Source organism: Manacus candei, unplaced genomic scaffold, assembly GCF_025592945.1.
Source record: "Manacus candei isolate 608988 ecotype Guabito, Panama unplaced genomic scaffold, ASM2559294v1 h1tg000014l, whole genome shotgun sequence".
Taxonomy (NCBI): Eukaryota; Metazoa; Chordata; class Aves; order Passeriformes; family Pipridae; genus Manacus; species Manacus candei.
Genome location: NW_026138062.1, coordinates 42,890,114 through 42,907,136, shown reverse-complemented (window position 1 = coordinate 42,907,136; position 17,023 = coordinate 42,890,114). Strand labels below are relative to the sequence as shown.

At 42.2% G+C, this 17,023-nt stretch overlaps 2 protein-coding genes across 2 annotated transcripts in view; one reads left to right on the top strand and one right to left on the bottom strand.

The window, feature by feature from the left end:
* LOC127467792 (uncharacterized) overlaps positions 1-17,023 on the top strand; it is a 284,436-nt gene that overhangs the window by 40,645 nt on the left and 226,768 nt on the right. The gene's annotated exons all lie outside the window — the stretch shown is intronic.
* MAML2 (mastermind like transcriptional coactivator 2) overlaps positions 1-17,023 on the bottom strand; it is a 212,340-nt gene that overhangs the window by 54,516 nt on the left and 140,801 nt on the right. Inside the window, 1 exon segment of the mRNA XM_051780138.1 lies at positions 8,199-9,659. Within this exon segment, the coding sequence (XP_051636098.1) occupies positions 8,199-9,659 (1,461 nt within the window).

Here is a 17,023-nt window from a genome sequence, read left to right as displayed (position 1 = left end):
TCACTTATTCCTGGCATAGGATACAGAAATAATTAGTTTTTAAGTGTTACCAGTCTTCTACTCTCCCCTTTGAGAAGATTGCAGGTGCTTGTCCCCTGTGCATCAGTAGCTCCTATTCTGCCCCATTTTCTCCCAAACTATTTCCCACCCTTAGATCTCGTCTCCTCCTCTGTCTGCACCCAGACTTACTCTCAGATTTCTCCTCTGAAGCTCCCAATCCTTCCCCCTGCTTCCCTCTCATCCAAACTCAATTTGAACTCTGTACTACTGCCTTCCAGGCTTCTTCCTACCCTCAGACCCTCACTCTTCCTGTGCTTTACTCCTTCACAACCTTCTTTCGCAGTCTTGGTTCACCCCATCACAATTGCCCTTCTCTGGATCCAGTCTCACCTGGCTGTTTCTTTCTCTTGAACTAATCTTTCCGCTCCCTGACTCTCCCTATCCTGTCCTTCCACACACAGACACCCTCTTGCATCCAGCTGTTCACCTTCCACTCCTTCTCCAGCCACCCTGGTAGCTGAGGTTCCCCAGCATCTGTCACATGAGTTAACAACTCGCTGTCACTGGCAGAAGCAATCCCATCTCCTCTTCTGGCCTCCAGTTATGTGCTCCCACCACTTCCCTTGTGCCAATGTTGGCTTTGCCTGACCCCACAAGCTGAGGAAAGTCACTAGAAGAGGAGAAAACCTACGCAGAGAGAAAAAGGATAGTTTTCTGCTAGTTTTGTGAGAGCTCAGACAATTGCCAGCGCTGGTGCTAGAGGAAGGAGTGGAGACAGGGCTGGGTTGAGGGAGGACTTCTTGTCCCTTTCTGAAGCTTCTAGCCTCTACATCAGCTCTTCCATCCCACGAAACCTCACCTAAGAGCATCCAGAGCCCTTGCTCTCCCCTTCTTTCACCATATTGCCATGCAATTCAATGCTCTTTAGTTTCAGTCTGCACATGTCTTTCAGACAGAGCAGCACAGCTCACGGGTGCTGAGTCTCCTTCAGAGAGGTTATCCCTCACATTTGTGTCTCACTTAGGTACTCTGAGCTGCACCTTCCTTACTGGTCACACAGAAAGCTTAGGGGGTTAACATTAAATACATATATCTGGTATGATAGAGAGGGATAAATATCCCTTCTTTTACTCAATTCATTTTTACCAATTCACTGGGTCTGTTTCAACTCCAGACTCTGTCAGAGGATTTCTCTGCAGTGATAAACCCTTATCCAACAACTCCAATGATTGTAATAGCTTTGAATGACATCTTCCTCCTCTCTTTCCCCAAATACACAAGAATATATAAAATATACAGTAACATTTCCTTCGTCTTAAGGTTTGGCTGGCTTTCTTATTTAGATTATAAATTCTTCAGGGCAAAAACTGTCTTTTACACTGTGTGTACATTACCAGAAACAGGCATGCAGCAAATGAAGCAGGCAGATGGTTCTGGAATAGTTCTGTTGGAGCATCTGGCTGATTTTCTGGATCAACATCACATTCAAATGGTAAATTCACCCGTGAAAATTCACATTAAGGGAATATTACTAGGTCTGTTCTGTCTTAACAACAGTCATCTGTGGCCTGGGGCAGGTCTCCACCATAAAAACACCAACAGTAAAGGTGGCTGAGTGGAGGAATAAATATTTGCCATTAAAATATTCCTTCGTTTTGAACCCCTAGAGAGACAAATTACTCTGAGTGAGCACTCTTGAGCACTTTTGGGAATTAAAATAATAGGAAAACTCCAGGGAGAGAAATAGTAGCTGGGGCTTGTTAAAATTTTTTTTGTTCCTTGACTTCTTGAGGTATTCATAAATTGCCTACAAACAAGTAAAAACTTACAGGAAAAGGTTTTTCACCATGCCAGCTCCAAATGGCTGTGGAATTATATTGTTTTTTCCAGGCTGCCTTTCCAAAATCCCTGCAGGAAGTTGTCTCAGGGCTTGACTCTGGCCTCAAATGCTCAAGTAGCAATAGCAGGAATCCTCACTTCAACCAGGTAAGAAACCCTTGCAGATACCATAGCTTTATAGACAAGTTCACAGGTCAAGATAGACTAACTTTCCTATTAGCAGAGAACCAGACCTGAAACATCCCTGGCCTCTTTCTTTCTGGTCAGCATGAAATCTTCACAGTTCCTTATCCCATTCTTCCCTGCTAGACTTTCTTTCCTGTTAATCTAATAAGCACAAAGTCATGTCCTGTTTTTGATTATGATTCCTTAATTTACCCTACTACCTCAAGCCTGTAAACTGTACTCTTAGCCACCAGCACTGTGGAACTATTCACTTGCCATTTTCTCCTTGGAGGCATCATCATCTTCTCCTGTGCACACACCTTGTCCCTCTGCTTTCCTTCCCCAGCCCCTGTCTTCCAGATGGCCGTGGAGTAAAACCAGAGGAGTGAAGCAGGTAACAGCCTTACTGTACCTCCTGTCTGCAACAGCATCTTTTTCCCTCACAGCCAAGACAGCTGACTTGGTCATGAAGGGCCTCTTGGATCACTGCTGTCCTCAAATCAACATTTCTAGACCTGCAGGTAGATAGAAGTTCATATCTATCAAATTCCTTCCATAAAACCCATTTTATCTTTGTTCTTAAAAAAGCCAGCTCAACGCTGTTCCTTTGAAAACAGGTGACATTTTTAATCTGAGTTTATGCAGTTCTTCATAGGACAATATTTTGCCCTATCAGTGGATCTCCCAGGCACTTTCACAATGTTAATAAATAATAAATAAGACTTCAAGTGTGCTGACATTAGCAAATAACTCATACAGGCAAGCGCAATGATGGTTTTCTTTGGTACCTTAATGAAAGTACCTTCAAAAAGCGGTTCAAAAGAGACCTCAGGAACTTTGTCATCTACTGTCCAAATCCCCTAACTCAGAAGCATTTGACCATGGCTAACAATCTACTATTCTTCCAGTGTAAATGCTTTACGCAAAGAGTTCAACAAACCTTATGGAACTGGGAAGGTCCCTGAAATTTTGAGTTACAATGTCCTCAGGGACTGACTGTCCACAGTGTGACTGTCTAGGCATTTTGTTCAGCAAACTGAGCATGAATGATGTAAAGCACTATCAAGATAACTGTATGTCAGGACAACACAGGAACTTATGACATTTTCTTTCTAGTTTCATGTTCATAAATCAGCTGTGACCCTGCAACAGATGGTGGTATTGGGACATACTGAAGTTTTTATACAGATTATTTAATTCAGAAGTCTTTGCACGAGGGAATGTGACCAAAATGGAGCTATCAATAAAAGCTGTCATCCAAATATTATTGTTATAGAGAGCATTGAAAGAAGGTCACATTGTTTTTTTCTTACACCATGGAACAGTTTCTATTATTACAGATTCCAACAGCCTGGAATTGTTGTTATTTACAATCTCAGTTAAATTCAAGTCCTGGTTTGTACCAATTACCATAAGCCATTCTAAGTTTTCTCTCTTCCTTTCACAAATATTTGCAAAATAATTCCTTCACACTTGAAAACAGAGAGATTGCTTCACCAAAATGTGTTCTTCTTTTCTTCTGTAATGGTAAATACAAAGGTCTAGGAAAATACTGTTTTGATGTGAATCATTTGAAGAAGCCACATTTTCTTTGAGAAATTGCAGGGGCTAAATTAGAGATGTAAATTACTGATCAGGAGTGAATGGTAACAAGAGTCTCTATATATCTGCACTTTCAAAAAAGGCACTAGCTCTTTTGCTCTGGTGCTTCTTCCTCTCATAGCACTCTAACTATCTGACAGTTCAACATATACTTTTTATTGAATCCATATGCTGTTCATGCTTTAAAACAAAAAGGTAAAAGGTCATATCCTACTGCTTACTCTGCTACTGGTAAGTCCAATTACACTGTCCTGAAATGAAATTTCCCTGGCTTTACATTGGAGAAAATGAGAGGAGAATCTGTTTCAGCACCTGTACAGAGCTGCCAGGTTAGTTGAAATACCATCTCTATCACCTGGAGGTATTTAAGAGTGATGAATACATATCAGTTAAGCTCTGAGCATTGGAAAGGCTGGTGTAAAGGAATGGTCTGCAAGGGGGGGTCAGCACTTGGAGCTCCTCTGTGGTGGCATATCCTGTGGTGCAGTGCTGCCCTGTGGCTTTTCTCCAGCCAGATGCAGCCATGCTGTGTCCCTGGGGCATGGACCACTTGGATGGCCATTGGCAAAATAGAAAGCCTTCCTGGAGAGAGCATGAGGCAAGAGGCATGTATGGGGAATACATGCTTGGAGCTGGTACCAGAGAAGGGACTGCTTAGTATTCAGTAAGAAGGAAGACTGGTTGGATTTAAAAGGAGCCTGTTGAGACCTGGTGAAGAAAATTATCTAAGGCATGCTCCAATTAGGGCAAGTAATGGAAACACCACCCACCCACATCACCCCCCAAACTGCAACTAATCACAATTCCCAGGTTATTGAAAATGAAAATAGAGAAGTGAAAAAGAAGAAGATGACTATATGCTCAAAGCATTCTAAAGGAACAGGGACTAACAAGGACCTCAGCTTTGCACAAGCAAACACTGTTGTCGTTTGTAACTACATAGATGCTTCCAAAGCCTTAAAAATAGGGACTACCGGTTGTTCATGTAAAGTGGGGGGTGAAGCTCTCACGATCCCTCATGTTATCCCTGTCTCCAAAGCCAAGACTAAATAGGACACGCCCACACGTAGCAGATGGAGTGGCCTTGTTCCGTTAGGGTTCCTGTTCTCATGAGCTCAGCCTTCTATTCTCCCTTCCCTTGAGCAAATGAAGTTGAATAAAAACATTGGAGAAAAATTCAGCTCTTTTTCTTTTTTTTTTTTTGACTTCTTCACAAAAAACTAATGGATCTTATTGAACAAGTCTTATGTATTATCAAAAGCTTTCAAAAATGTGTGCGGAATTTCTTAGACTAGTTAAAAACATTGAATTTTTCATTCAAAAACCTTAAGTCTTACTTTGAAGCATCCTTCACTGACTGGACTAAATTTCCTCATAAGGGGAAAGCTAGACTTCAAACTTCTACCCAAGCCCAGTTACAGATTTTCAGCTCAGGTTCTGTATAAGTATTGCAAACCTGATTATTCCTGTGTAGAATTTGGAGCTTCTAATTATTCCCTAAACAAAGACAGTGTTGATTTTCTATGAGATTTTTCATGACTATGTGCATATTGCATTCTAATAGACAATGCAAAGGAATCTTTCCCATAACAAAGGAGAATAAAAGAGAGAGGCAAAAAACCCCTTCATTCAGATCAATCTTCCAAGAAACCAAGATGGTTTCCATCATTTTTATGACTTTTCCCTAGAGGCAAAAGACATCTAATTAGCAAATCCCACTGTAAGTTTCTTTCAATTTGACACAAAGGGAATATGACAAGCAGAGAGATTATAAGCCTTACATTTCCAGTTAGCCAGCTTGGACTGATAAAGCCAAGTTCAAATGGGTTTTGGGGATCTTAAAGCTTGGGGAGTAAAAACCCAGAGGATGAGCTGGTTCTCTAAAAATGTGAACTTATAGAGTTTTAGTCAGTGATATCTGATGGCAATGTCACAGTAGCCCTTTATGAACATACACTCACATTACCAGCTACAAAGCATGCCAGCAAGTTCTGAGATGGTCCTTACAGCGCACAACTACAATGATCTCACCTAAATCTTCGTTCGCGAAGCCTAGCCATGATGATGATGACAGTGATCTGAGGAGGAGCTGAATCATACCAAGAAGAATCAAACCTTGATTCCTCATGAAGAAATAGACCATCAGTAAAATAAATATTAATCATGAAGTTAATTAGTAAATGCTGGTAATTAATCGTGCAGTACTGTTAATGATGTGTAGGAATCCTCAGAAGGGGCAGATGATCCTTCAGGAAAGCAGACCGTGCAGCCTAAATGAGCTGATGTCCCCATTGCTAAAATCAGCAGCAGTCAACCCACAAGGTTGCTTTGACCTTTGTTATCTTTATTGGAAGATAATACTAGAGGTGCCTCCTCTGCCTCTGATTTAATATTCAGACTTATGGGAGAAGCGGGCCCTGACCAAGGGGTTGGTGGACTCTTGCAGATGTGCAGGCAGGCACTAAAGGAGTCCACAGAACTCATAAATACTGCAGGTAAACAGTTATGGTCAAACTTTTCAAAAACTCTGTAATTTACAGACCAATTGTATTTCTAAATTTTGTTCCAGCAGCTACAAAATACTCTGCTGAGAGAGACCTAATTGATTTTCTGAACTTCATCAGCACTTTGGAAAAACTGCTAAAGATCTCTAAAAAAAAAATCCAGTTATCTCTCTAGAGCATAGAAAAAACAGTGTTCTTGCTGCAAAGGCCCTGTAATGTGTGTCTACAAAGCTTTCAAGCTTCTCAGATGTGCTGTGGGTCAGGTAGCCACATCCTGCAGACAAAACTGTGTAAAGTGGTCAGATGACAAGAAACTTCAGAAAATTAGTTTGCAGAAGTCTGTGATGACAGGCAAAACTCCTTCCTTGATGTAATATCTAAAGTTTGGCACTCAGCAAAGTTCACTTAGGACAAGTTTCCTAAGCCAAAAGATCTCATGGCTGCACAGGTGAGAGGTTTTTCAACACTCATGGTAAATCTTGCAAGTACTACCAGGGCCAAGGTGCCAAGTCCCATCTAGTTGGCTGGCCTTCCTGAGCAGCAGCCCAAGAGGACACAGAGCAAGGAGCTAACATTGCCTCAAGCAGAGTTGCTCTCAATGTTTTTATTTCTTTCCAGAATGTGACCTTGCAATTTTTTTTCAGAAAACAGTAGTGTTTGCAGAAGTCCTGCCTGTCTCCCCTGTGCTGACAGATTGCTGGAAGGTTCATCATGGCTGAATGAAGAAACTGTTAAAATTCATCTACCCACCAGTCCATTAAGAGAATGGGGAAATGTACCTAAGAAGAGAGCACACAGTAGCCCAAGAAGAACAGCCAGCTCCCACAAACCAGCAAAACTGTGCTTGCATCCTGCCAACACTCATTCTCCAGCATCTTTCAACAAAGCAACTTCTCAAACCTAGCTGTAGGTTTCACCTGGTACCTCTTGCTAAGGGATTTTCTGTTGGAGAAAATCATGGTTATTTGGTCAGGAAATTTAAAAGAATTAAAAGTAGAAAGGTGTGCAGGCATACAACTATATTTACTCTTTTTAAAACAGGCTGTTCACCCAAAGAGTTTGGTGAAGAAACTCCAGTCCTGAATGATTAATTCAGTGTTACTTCTCTCGGACTCCATGGAAAACATAGGCTTTCATTTTTCAGTAGTTTCTTATAGCTGTTTTTACATCCACAGATGATCTCCACACCTATATTCTGATTTCATATCTTCAAATGTGTTGAGCCAAAGTCCCACTGAAACTACTCAGAGTTGCTTAAATGTCCCAAGGTCAAATATGTTTTACTTGTTTTGCAGCTGGTTTCTAGATTCTGGAGTACAGTGAGATTGCACATTCTAATTTTGATTGGCAGGTCTGAAGCTTGGGATCTGAGACTTCGGTGTACAGGGACTTGGCATAGCATAACTAAGCTATAAAAGCAGATTTTGTCAGATCACTGTCTTATGATAACACAGTGGTACATAATTGTAGACATTTCTGTGGCAACCTTCTCCTTCATATCTAAACGTGTATTTTGTCCACAGAATATTCCCAGAACTGTGATGGGCATTTATAAAGCTCACAGATAAGTCTGATTTTCTTTGCTAAACAGATAGCAAATGTGAAAACAATATTTTTTGTCATATCAGTCAAAATATATCTAAAAACAGAATTTCCTGACCCTGCCTCCCTGAGAAAAATGATGATATAAAAATTAACATTGTAAAATACATTATCTAAGATAACATGGGAATTCATTAAAATTTTGACTTTCAAAAGAGCCTAAATTTTTGTAAGCTAGAAAACTTAGATAGGAGTCCAAAATAATCTGCCCTACTATCTCACCTTTCTGACAGGTATCTACATAATATATAGCACTGACACATTCATTCCATTGCACTAAGCATGTGTTTCTTGAAATTTTTCTAAACATGCATTCATGATACACCTAAATAGGTGCTAAACGTGCCATCACCAGCTGGGTAGAAGTGTGTGCTGAGAGGGTCATTAACATCTCTTGGAGGAATGAGGCCAGGCTGGGAAAGCCTTTTACTAGTTGGACCAGAATGATTCTGTAACAAATATGGAGAAATTTGCCGTTTACCTTACCTGTCTATGCTGCTGAGAGACTGGATACTGCAAACCTGAGATTTGCTGGCTTTGCTGCATTTTCTGAAGCATCATTTTTTGCTGCATTGCTAGGGTTACATTAGGCGGCCTCTGAAGAGACTGGTTTGGGAGAGGTTGAGCAGGTTGTGACTGTGGCTGTTGTTGCTGCTGCTGTTGCTGTGGCTGTTGCATGGAAGTTGAACCCTGTGCCTGCTGGGTGTAGTGCAGAAGGGCAGGCTTGTTTTGGGAACCCAAAACTGAAGGCATCTGCTGGTTTGTTTGCTCTGAGTTAAAGTGAAACAAAGGCTTTGTGTTGCCATGATGTTGCTCTAGAGGTGGCTGAGAGCTGTTAATAAAGTTCCTGTTGAGGTCCTGAGGCTTTTGTTGCATGATTATATCCATTGGATTGCTCTGGGGAGTGGTTGCTTTATAAACATAGCTGTTCATCCCTTTTGACTGGTTTCCATTCACTGGTACCCCAAGCATTGCTGAGCTTTGTGGGCTGAACTGCTGCTGGCGAAAAGAAGGACTGGGGATTTTCTCTTGCACAAAGGGTCCAGGGGAAGGTCCTGATGGAGACAGCGTGGACCAGTTGGCTGTCTGGTTCTGCTGCTGCTGTTGCTGCTGAATCAAGGCATGCTGCTGCCGGTTGGCTGCGATCTGTTTGAGCTGCTGTGCATGAGACACCTCTTGCCAGTTGGGCAATGGCCGACTGGATGCAGAAGAAACCTGTGATACCTGTGTTTGATTCTGAGGCACCGAGGGGATGGGTGAAGAGGTGGACATGGCAGTGGTGGCCATAGTGAAGGCTGAACCTGTAGAAGAAGGCCTCATCTGTGGGGAGCCCACAGGAGCCTGATTCATGCCTGGTGCATATTCACTTTTTATCACCATCTTATCCATCTGCAGAGATCTCACAGGGCCCCTCTGGCTCTGCTGCCCAAGGTCAATGTTGAATGGCTCGTCTTGTTTTATCGTGGCATTTATCATATTCTCTAGCTCAAGATCACTCATTGGTGGCACTGATATGTTAGTCAATTCATTAAACAGTTCCTGAAGCTCAAGATCCATCATTTGGTCCCAGGAGTCTTCCCCATATCTGTTAGGGAACATGTTCTCATGGGATGTCTGGCCGTCTAAGTGTTTGCTGCAGGACATTGTTTCTCCTGGTTCTTTCTTTACCTCTTTCAAAGTCATATTAAACATGCCATTCCCACTAGCATGTGTATTGTTTGCTAGGCTGCTGGCTTTTCTTTGTGATCCTTGCCCCACAGTCATAGTTCCTGACATTGACTGGCTTTGGCAATTGTTAGCATGTAGTCCACCTTGTCCCACTGCAATATTGTCACCCACTCTTATCCTCTTAATGTCAAGGAAAGAGCTCTCTGAAACACCATTGGGCCTCTTGTTGTTGACAGGTGACAGATTAACCACCAACTTTCTCTTCAAGGAGCCTTGGAGCTGAAAGAAGCAGAGACAAAAAGAATAATCATTAGATAACACTGAAGAAACAATCCATAGTCCAGTTGCTTGAAAGGCAACAGGCAAGTAAGTATTGCTTAGCTCATAAAGCTTCTCCTGGCTTTTTCAGTCAATGAAACTGCAGAACTGTAGGAAAATATGCTCTAAGCGATGAATCTCCCTGCCATCACCACCCCTGCCACCAGCATCTTTCAAGCACTGCTGCCTCTTGTTGATCACAGACCCTCTTCCCCTCCCCATGATGGATTATTTCACAGAGATGTATATTAATACATTAAGCCCTAATTATTTTTTGTTCTGAAACATCTGCCATAAAACACACATAACACTGCTCTGACACCTGTAACTCTATTTCCTTTTTCTTGGATATTTACAGCAATACTTTAATTTGCTCACTAGCCCTGTGGACCTACCGAAGGAAAAGAAGTTCATGGCTCTGTCTACCTGATTTACTCTCATCTGCTGTGGTTGTATACACAAATTCCCACTCCACACACAGAAAGCAGAGATGTCAATCCCATGAGCTGAAAAGTTTGGACTTGGTGCATATGTCCTCTAATAAGATGCTGATGCCCTCAAGAAGAGTTGAACATCATTCATAAAAGAACAGATTACTTTAAAAAGGGCAGCTGTCCTATATTTAGCTCTCCACTTTTGATTGTAGAGGTCTTTTCTAACCTTAATGATTCTATGATTCTATGACCAAAGGGGTCACACGTGTGAGCAGCAGACACACACACACTCACACACACACAGTTGTGCGCGCGCAGCCCTCGCTCAGTGCACGGTGTCACTGTTCCAGCCGTTAGCAGTGCCAGGAAACTAAGCAGTGAAACATGGTTCATCTTCTGCCTTTCTGCACCTGGGTAGAAGTGCAATGACCCAGGAGACATCAGACAATGCCATCTGACAAATACCTGTGTGTGCCAGTGAGAAAATGGTGCCTGTACAAACTGTGATACCTTGGGAGGCTGTGATGGGCAGAGACAACTCAGAACTCTAATTTTCCAGTTAAGTCAGGGAGGATGATTTATGAGATCTCCCAGTCACATTATTTGCATCATACTGTTTCATGTACAGAAGTCCATGGGTACATAATACTCCGTTGTGGCCTCTATGCCCCTCAGATCCAGGCTTATCTATAGGTAAAAGCTCTTCCCAGATAACTCCAGATGTGAACAGTTTTATTCTGATGCAAATACCAATGAGTTGCTTGAAAAGAGGTCAATTGAGAAATACGTATTTCCTCCATACCCACCTATCCTTCCATTGCATCAGAAGGTCACTGAATTTAGCCCTTAAAATAAAGTTTGTAATTTCTCTCTTTGACATTGAAAATTTCATCTCATATCTCAAGTTAAGTTTCCGGAATAGCTTTTGAATCACAGATTCACATTTTCATTTTGTAAGGACAGACATGTTGGTGTCTATTTGTACAGACCGTGTGCCTTCAAGAGTAACTAATTGTCACTAGGTGTCCCTCAGGGGGGAGAGGTTTGTGTGGTCATTGCAAAAGGCACAGGCTGTCTTTGGTTAGCATGTCTTTCTGACACATGAGTCACTGTACTTTCCTTTGGAAAAAAAAAAGGTCAGCTGCACTTCCTTTTACCATCATCTTTGCTGTCGGTGTGTTTATTAGAAATCATTCTTGTGCCCCCAAATTCATCTTCCTGGGAAATGGGGAAGTTCCCAGGTCATCAGAATACATGACTTGGCAGCACATTTTGCTTTCAGATTTGTTGCTGACAGAAAGACTGAACAGATAATGAAAAATATATTCTCTGCATATGTATACACTTTATGTGGTTAATATGACTTTCTGAGATAATACCAGTTTGCTTGACATTTTGAAGCAGAGGGAGCTGTTTAAAAAGTCTCTACATTTTCAGGGCACCTGCACCAGGCTTTCTCATACATGTAAAAATGCAGATGTTACATTGGGCTTTGAATAGCAGCTGCTTTTCTCCTGCATTTGAAGTAGTTTCTAGCAGATAGCAGGGTGAGCTGGGTGAGCAGATAGGGCTGAGCTGGGAAGTGGTTTGCCACCCACAAGTCAGCATCAGAGCCAGGCAGAGCTCCATGGTCCCCAGACACATCCCTTAACCAAACACTCCCTCCCTCGACATGGGCTGGAGGACTCCCGGTTTCATGACATCTGCTCTGCTGAAGTGCCTCCCAAAAGGGGCACTGTGTATTTCTAAAGAAGAAATCACAAGTGCTAACTTATCACGTCTCCTCAAAACCTTGAACGTAGCCCAACAGATGTTCCCACATTAAAGCAAAAATAAGAGTGAGCAAGGCTGCAAGGTGCAAGGGAGTCTCAGGGGACTTCATTGATGCTGCTAAAAAGGTCCTGATTTCCCATCCCCCATGAGTTCAGGATATGGAGAGCAAGGGCATGGGAAGGATGTGAGCAGCCCACAGGGATGAAGCCTCCTCTGCCTCCTTGCAGTGAGCTGTTGCCAATTATATATTGAGGGGTTTGCAGGGGACTGGTCTGTGTTTGTTCAGTGAGACAAGCAGTGTCCATCACAAGCCTCTCCGTCTCACTACTTCATTTGAACTCTGCCTTCGAAGGGACACTGCTGCCCCCGCATTACATGTGCTTTGTTTTGTTTTTTTCCAGAAGGGAGTGGACCATGGTTCTATCACTCAAATCTTTGCAGTTTTCTAACAATCACATTTTTTAACTACCAACTGGAAATCACTACTCAAGCCCCTTTTCCCCAAGCAAAGCACAGACTCTTCAGGAGGACAAAAAAAAGAGAACTTGCCAGATTTCAGGCTCCATCTCTTCCAATTTGCAAGCCAGGATTGATTTGGGTCAGTAAATGTAAAGCAAAAGTTCCTATAACACACACAGAGACACATTCCTCCGATCAAACAGGCTTGCGATTACACATCTCAAACTGCTTAAACTGCATAATACTGAAAGGCTCTGTGATGGGAAACAAGTGACATGACAGTAAGTGGGAGAGGACAAAGCCCTCCATACCCAGCTCCATCCCACAGGTCGTTGTGTAGCACTGGATGAACCATCACAGAGTACAGGCATTTCCTGGTAGCCTGTGTTATTGTGAGACCTTTTGCTGAGCAGGCTCTGGTGAGTCAGTGTGTGTTCACACACTTACAGCGAGGCAGTGCTGGATGATTGATCTTCTGAAGTTAAAACTGCACAGGCTGAGCCTCTGGAGATCATGTCTGTGAGACAGCCCAGCACTGTTAGTGGCCAAATGGCTTGGGGATGTTAACAGCAGAGGGCAAAACTCTAGAGATGACTTGGTCTAAATGAGCCAGTATGATACCACATCCTGTGCAGAGGGACATATATAATATTTATAAGTTTTATATTTATAACTTATTCCGAGTCTTAAAGGGATTTAAGAGAGGCAGTTTCTTCTCTAATGCTCCTTGACACCAGGCCAAATCAGCAGGAGATCTACCGAGCTAATACCGAGGGTGCATCAAATCCTGGTAACAAATAATTCGTCTTTTGTGAAAAAAAAAAAAAAAAATTGTTTCACCTTTCTTTTGGTTGAAATTTTTTACTAAATGTAAAACTAGAGGATTTTGCTGAAAATTGATTATTTTTTTCTGTCTTAAATTTTTTTCAAAAAATGGAAACAAATGATTTTTTGATTTAAAAGCACAAATTGTCAATGAAAAATTTTAGAGATTGTTTTGTACAAAATATACATATTTAACAATATTTTTATCACATATTTGATACAATTCTGACATTACTCATGTGAATTCACCTTGCATTCCTTTCCACAGGGTCTGTTCGATATGGCTAAGAAAAGAATTGTCTGTGTCAGCAGGAAATTGCACAGTCTATCTGGTTTCACTTTCAATGAAAGTCTTATTTTTTTGCGCACTCTATACAGCTTCTGCAATTGGACTTCCTTTAGAATTTTCTTTTTATCTTATTTAACATTGTGTAGAAGCACAGTGCTTGACAGAAGTCCTAGATTAACCATCCAGCACCTGGAGTTTCACAGCTCTCAGGACAAGTGAAAAACAAGCTTGTCCCTCTGACTTGCCCGAGTACCTTCATAGTGCCTGCAGATCTCAAAAAAAAAAAAAAAAAAAAAATTCCCAGTGCAAATGTTAGTAACACATCTGACTGTCACCTCAAAATGTTTATAGCTGGACACTTAAGACTGGACCAAAACACCAAAATGTCCCACGTAACATACAGAGAAAATACCAGAGCGTTATAGTTTTAGGTCCCCAGTAATCCTTACTAGCTGAATACATAAAAAGAAGATTCCTACCACCTTTGTTCTCCGACTCTCACAATTTCCAACTAAGGCTTGCAGCTTTCTTAGCTCGTGTGGTTGAACAATCGTGACGAAACTCATAAGATGCTACTAACTGGAACCCCATGCGATTGCCACGTTTATGAACCAGGCAGTGTGGCAGCATTAGCGATTCGTGGGGAGTGATACTTCTGATGTTAAAAAAAAACCAGCTTTAGATTTTATGCTTTTAACATAGAAGCAGTAGAAAAATCTACTTTAAAAGGTCCCTTTTGAACTACCTAGAGTTTCTCACAATATGTGCTGACTGTATCTATGGCTGCACTGTAAACAAAATCCTTCACGTATCTGTGGAGGCAAAAGGGAAAAGGAATTACAGGAAAAATAAGAAAAATATTCAAACAAGGAAAAGAGGTCCAAAAAAATTCATTCCAAAGGAGGAAAACATGCTGAATGCTACTTCTTATTTATGTTGTGAAAGCACCTTTGCACTGCAGGGTTTGACCCAGCAAGCCACTTCTGGGGCTTGGAGCCTGATCCTGAATGACAGTAACTCTCATTTTCAAAATAGTGGTTTGCAATGTTTGCTGCCAGACTTCTGCAGTGTCACCTCTGCAGTGTCTGTGGCTGTGCCAAGCTGGTGAGTGGCTCTGCAGGCAGGGACTGGGGCTCACCAGAGCAGAGCCTCCCTGTTGCAGGCATCCCAGTGTGCAGGAGGACCAGGTGCCTCTCCTTGTTTTCTTACCCCTTCAGCCAGACACAATAGGACAACAGGATGGTTGTGGTGACTCACACTGTGGCCAGCTGCAAAGCCACAGAGGCACCCTGGGGCTGACACAAGGACAAGGAGAGGCCATTGTCCTGAGATGCCACCTCTGGGGCCATCACAGGTCCTAATGCCACAATCACACATGCATCCTCAAGGCCCGTTTCTGACTACAGACTCACGAGGGCTCCCATTGCCTCTATTTCTACATATCTCTCAAAATCTGGTGGCTCTGGCTCACACCCAGGGGCATCAGGTTCACCCTGACATCTCTCCTGAAGATCTCAATAGCATGGTTCTCTTCTGAGAACCTCTTCTGCTTGCACTTTCTCTGCCCAGCATGAGTATATTTATTTTTAATCTTTTGTCTTCATTTGCAGCATCTACCTGACATGGCTGAGGATGCAGGCATGACAACTGTCTTCAGAGAGATTTTAGCACTCCAAATTCAGAAAGTCCAATCTGCTGGATGATGCTGGATCTGGGAAGCAACATTAATTTTTTATGTCAGACTGAGTGACAAAAAGGAGGCTTTGGGCACAGTGCACAATGGGGGGCAGTCCTGAAAGCTGGTGTGTCCTCACAGCACCACACAGCACCATGGCCAGGTCAAGGTGGTCCCTCCATGGGTGCAAAGACCTGTGCAAGAGTAGCAGATGCTGTTTCTCTCTCCAATCTGGTTTGCACAGGCTCAGCTCCAGGTGCTTCCTGCCGCCCCCTCTGTGTTCACAGGAAGGGGACCCACTGCTCTCTCTAAGCAGTGAGGATGAGGAGGCACAGATGCCTTCAGCCCCACACTGTAGGTGAGTGCAGGGCACTTGAGACAGCACACCTCCACCCTGCCTCACTCCTTTCCTATTTAGCTAATCAGTTCCTGAGACCACTTGGATGACCAGAAGCAAGGTTTACTGCCGTGAGAATTTTGCTCTACATATCCCAAACCTTCCCAAGGCCCATCTCTGTCCTTCTTATCATAAGCAGTTTGAGAAGAGATTTGGTGCCTCTTGAAGTGGTGTCCTGAGTCAGGTCGATCCTTGGGTGTAAGCACCACCAGCAATAATAATGCTGACTGAGAGGCAACACAAGTTTTCCTCCCTGCTTACTGTAATAAGTGCCACTAAAACTGAATTTGTAGTAATAAATAAGGATGTTCCTTGGCTGACAAGTATCCACTTAATTCTCATTATCTGGAAAAAGGCTAGAATAGTAATCAGTATGTTAGAAATCCCACAGTTTACCTTCACTTATGGAAAAATTATGTATCTTGCCAACTGAACATACCAACCTAAAAATGCATCCATATTATTCACTGTGTACTGCCTATAAACATAACGTCAGGGCTCTGGTCCAAGCTGCTGAAGCACAATAATTATATTTTTTATGCAGATTTTACATCTGATGGATTATAAAATATCATGTCTAGTCACAGCCTTTCAGAAGAATAGGAACACAGAAAAATAATAGCACTTTAACTAGGTCAAGATTGCTAATCAGAATGTAGCAGTCATTACTGTGTGCAAAACAAATAGGCATGAAAGATCTGCATTTCTTATCTTGCAAGCTGTGTATTTGTCTTATGGAGAAGTCTTTTCTGTTGTGTGTTTTTTTGTTTGGTTTTTTCAATGATCCTTTTCAACCACAAATAAATTAACAATCACTTTGTGTGAAATCTATAGACATTTATGTCAACGTTTATTACTATGAAATGTGAAACAAAGCCTAATGCAATCTGAGGTCTGGGAAATATAACTGCTTAACTGATCCTATTCTGATGAGAAGGAAATATCAAATGCATTATAAATGCTGACAGGATGATCAGGCATGTAAAAGAGGTCATCCAACACCACCCTCCACATTGTTTACCAGTTTCATAAGTCAGCTTAAAGTATTAAAACACATACTGTCTTGCACAGGAAGCTCCTAATCCTTAAAAATGTGACTGCTGTTATTTGATTTGCCTTTTAGAGATCAATAGCACAGCAGACTTCACCTAAGGAAAGACTGCTGAGAGCAGCCTGGTCCTGGTATTCTGCTCATTGTTGCTCCCAAACTGTCTGTGTGAAGGCTTTGTAGGCTCATTAGGGCATATATCCATGCCCACATGTGGGCTTTTATTACCTGTCTAAGCACCTATCTCCTCTGCAACACTCTGTATCAAAAGTTCAATCAATGCAGGAAGACAGTAGCCATCTATCTAGCCTTGGAAAATAAGGAAATACTTAGACTGTTTCTCTCTTTCTGCAAATCACACAGGATGCTCAAGCCAACTATTTGGCCTTGAGGTCTTCTGCAGGGCAAGTTACAGTTCATAGGAG